This window comes from Etheostoma spectabile, chromosome 15 (genome assembly GCF_008692095.1).
Source record: "Etheostoma spectabile isolate EspeVRDwgs_2016 chromosome 15, UIUC_Espe_1.0, whole genome shotgun sequence".
NCBI lineage: Eukaryota > Metazoa > Chordata > Actinopteri > Perciformes > Percidae > Etheostoma > Etheostoma spectabile.
Genome location: NC_045747.1, coordinates 2,287,976 through 2,291,847, shown reverse-complemented (window position 1 = coordinate 2,291,847; position 3,872 = coordinate 2,287,976). Strand labels below are relative to the sequence as shown.

The window sequence follows — 3,872 nt, the reverse complement described above, 5'->3', positions numbered from 1 at the left end:
GGATTTACCCTGCAGAGATCTGAGGAGCAGGTTACCATAGTCCTCAGAAATCTAGCGGAGTTTAAAATTCCAACACAAAGAAAGAGGAAGGGAGCGGACATCCGGACAAAAAGAGTGAAATCTGGCAGATTTTTGTGAACGTAGTGGATATAGACTACTATTACTGTAATGCAAGATCACCGTGGTAACAGGGCACTACCTTAGTGTCATAGCATCCTCCTGGTGTAGGCTTCACTTCCCTCAGGTCGCCACGGCAGCAGATGGTCTTGCAGGGGTCACCCTTGGAGTATGGATCCTTCTTGTAGTCTAAAAAGAAACATACAACAACGGTTAAATTAAACATGTGCCCACTGGCAGATTTCCGGGTCCTCTTCAGGGTTAATGAGTAGATAATTATTAAAAATGTGAGATAACATTACTGAACTGGGCACAGGCTCAGGAGCCCAAAGTGTTAGTAGCTTCACCTATGAAAATATCGCTCAAAGAGACGCATACAGTCCATGAAGAGATGCAAAATGATCACAAAGAAACATGAAAGAACTACAAAAAGACACAAGAAACTCCAGAGACAACTAAAATGAAATGCCAACATTATTATGACTATCATGTCAGATCTAGTGCTTGGTCATATGCAAAGCAAAGATTCCTGATAACCTGGCAAAGCTCCATATTTAACAGACATGTCACGTTGTTTTTCAATGCAGACATTGACCCTGATGAAGATGTCAGTAAAAACACGCTGGTCATTTTAAATATATTGCCAGGCGGTTTTATTTTTGCACAAAACCTAAAGAGTGCCTGGGGTTGTTTTTTTAAAGGAGACATGCATTTAAAAAAAAAAAAACATTTTGGAATTGAGATCTACTCATGCAATGAGCCCTTCACATGAGAGATATAAACACAGTGCAGCTGCAATATCCAAAGAGCACGTGTGGCTGAACATAAGAAAGACCCGGCATAGGGCTGGGCAATATATCAATATTATATCGATATTGTGATACGTGACTAGATATTGTCTTAGATTTTGGATATTGTAATATGATATAAGTGTTGTCTTTTCCTGGTTTTAAAGGCTGCATTACAGTAAAAAAGTCATTTTCTGAACCTACCAGACTCTTCCACCTGTTCTATTATTTATCTTTACCCGCTTAGTCATTATATCCACATTACTGATTATTATTTTTCACAAACCTCATTGTGGGAATATTGTGGGAAAGCAATTCTTGTCAACCCTACAATATCTTTGCAATATCGATATAGTCTTTGGTCAAAAACATCAAGATATGTGATTTTCTCCATATTGCCCAGCCCACTCCTTCGTCTGCATGTCACTGTGTTTGTTTGATCATGTGACACAACATGCAGATCAGTGCTACTTTCATTGTGGGGAGATAGAACTGGAAAAACAAACTTATGAAACCATAAGGAACGCAAGTTCCAGTGAAATGGAGAACCAGCTGAATGTGAAACAGAAAAAATGAGACAGAGCCACACACCATTAAATCTCATGATGTACTTCAAGGAGTCTAGGTCCTTGACATCAGCCTGGTCACGGCGGAAGATCTTGGCTCTGGGACAGAGATCGTAGGAGAAGTCCTCTCCATACTCCTTCCACATGTCTCCGTAACCACTGAGCGTGTAGATCTTCTGGTGGAAGGGAATGTTGTAGGACGGCCAGTAACCTGTGGTTATCAGAGACAGCATACAGCAGATAAGTAAACTCTACAAACGTCCACATGTACAAAATACACAAATACTATAGAAACCAGACTACAAGTGTTGTTACCTCTGCGCAGAGCCTGAGTCTGGTCAGAGTACTCCACCAGCCCTGGGATCTGCTCCACCACAGTCAGAGCGCCGTCATCAAGGCTGTGGCCCAGATTCACTTTGCTCCGGTCCAACACCATGTACTGGTTGTTGTAGGTACCTACACAAGCAGAGCCAGAGATATCGTCCTTTTTTTTTTTTTAATCCATGCATGCTAGCAGCCGCTAATGTTGCTGGCTGCAGGGGTGAGGTGAGGTGGTGAGTCTTCATCTCCAACTGACGCTGACTCATGTGACATCACATGAGGCAATTTATCAGATTTCACACAGCTTGCACTGAAGACACGAAAGGATGTATGCAACTTTTTCTTTTTTTACCCTGACACTTGTAAACAGACTTTGATGTGTAAAAGTATCAGGTCTATGCAAGTTGATCTTACTGCAATTGTGTGCTTAAATAAATGCATTTTAAAAGGGAAAAGAAATTTAATAAAGATCAAAATTGGCAATAGTGTACGTACACATTTAATTCATTAAGCTTCATTGATTTTGTTGTATATAATTAGCTATTATTGATCAACGTTATTGCTCTCTTTTAAAATAGTTTGTTACAGTGCTTAGTGCTTTCCAAATATAGAATGGCTCACCAGAGTTGTGCATGGAGAAGGTTTTGGCCCACTCTTCTCCGGTATGTGCCAAACTGTGAGCCAGCCTGACCCTCTGCCACGCCAGCAGGCTGTTGGGAGTGATTGTGTCAAAAAGGGAGGAGTTGAAGACATTGTTGGTGGTCTGGGTCATCATCAGACCACTGCCCAAGAGGTAGAAGTCATCCAGAGACACCAGGAAACCTGAAGAGAGACATAAGAGCAGACTATTTCAAACACCTAGATTCATTGATAACATATCAGAAAGAAGAGTGTGTGTGTGTGTGAGTAGGAGATTACTAGAGATAAATGAAGATTCCTTAACCTCTAAGTGTCACACCTTTGCACAGAGAAGCAGAAAATCATGTGGAATATGACTATATGTGAAAAAAAGAAGTGGTGTTTAATTGAAAGCACAGAGAGAAGGGGACAATGATGATGACAGAAAGTGTAACAACTCTGCTGTCCTGTTGGACATCATGGGCTCTTGCCATTTTGAACAATCCCGACTCTTTGTTTTTGTGGAATACAATTGTACTGTGTGTTGTCCTTGTTATCCTTGAAGACGTCTCTCTATGGAGAATATCTGGGGCCTACATACCAGGGTAGCTGCTAAAGGACAGTTTTCCGGTGGCGGTGTGGGGCTCAGAAATGCGGAAATCCCAGTGTTTGTAAATCCGCATTGTGGCAGCATACGTGTACCAGCTGGAGTGGGCAAACAAGAGGTTCTCAAAGCCGGGCAGCATCTGACGGAGAGGACAGAAAACAGTGAAATGATGTTAGACTTAATAGTCTACACGGTGTTACTGAGCAGCAGAAATTACTGAAGGATTTTTGAATTTGACGTATGACGTAAACCATAAGAAATGTCATGTTGGATTTCAATGCGATGGTTATTTTGCTTCAATGCCATCTTGCAAAAGCTGGTACAGGAAATGTAAATGTAGTAGTCCTCAACAATGTAGCAAAGATGCGTGATGTAATTTTAAAGCCATAAAAAAAAATGGATTCTGGTGCATCTACTTAACACTAAACCCTGTTTTTCAGGGGATCACAGAGGAGGAATTAGCAATTTTTTAGACTAAATTCTTTACTGATACAAAGAGAGAGCTTTGAAAGAGGATAACAGTTGAGACTGACTCAACTTTTGGGGAAACGCAACCCCACGTCACGCTGCGGTGGCCAACCATGAAACATGGGGATCAGACTTGTCGGTGTGTTCTGAGTTATGGTTTGAGGCGGTGTGAGGATCCCGCCACAAGAAGGTTTTAAAACACTATGGGGTTAAAAAAACAAAAAACGAACACAAGCACTGAAACTGAATGTTTCCTGCAACAACAAAGCACTGGCTCTGTCTCGCTCTATTTTCTGTAAAATAAAGCTGCCTTCAAGTGCGGTCGGAAGTGTCAAATCTAACGGAAAACAGTTACTGTGAAATATAAAGTCTAATTGTGCTACATTG

At 41.3% G+C, this 3,872-nt stretch overlaps 2 protein-coding genes across 3 annotated transcripts in view; both read right to left on the bottom strand.

The window, feature by feature from the left end:
* Positions 1–3,872, bottom strand: part of pick1 (protein interacting with prkca 1) — a 16,162-nt gene that overhangs the window by 1,073 nt on the left and 11,217 nt on the right. The gene's annotated exons all lie outside the window — the stretch shown is intronic.
* The window catches only part of plbd1a (phospholipase B domain containing 1a), a 24,277-nt gene that overhangs the window by 16,521 nt on the left and 3,884 nt on the right, over positions 1–3,872 (bottom strand). For both annotated transcript variants that reach the window (XM_032536637.1, XM_032536636.1), the window contains exons 6-10: positions 3,012–3,156; positions 2,414–2,614; positions 1,787–1,927; positions 1,497–1,682; positions 200–306 (exon numbers count right to left, since the gene is read on the bottom strand). In XM_032536637.1, the coding sequence (XP_032392528.1) occupies positions 200–306; positions 1,497–1,682; positions 1,787–1,927; positions 2,414–2,614; positions 3,012–3,156 (780 nt within the window). The remainder of the gene's footprint in view (positions 1–199; positions 307–1,496; positions 1,683–1,786; positions 1,928–2,413; positions 2,615–3,011; positions 3,157–3,872) is intronic.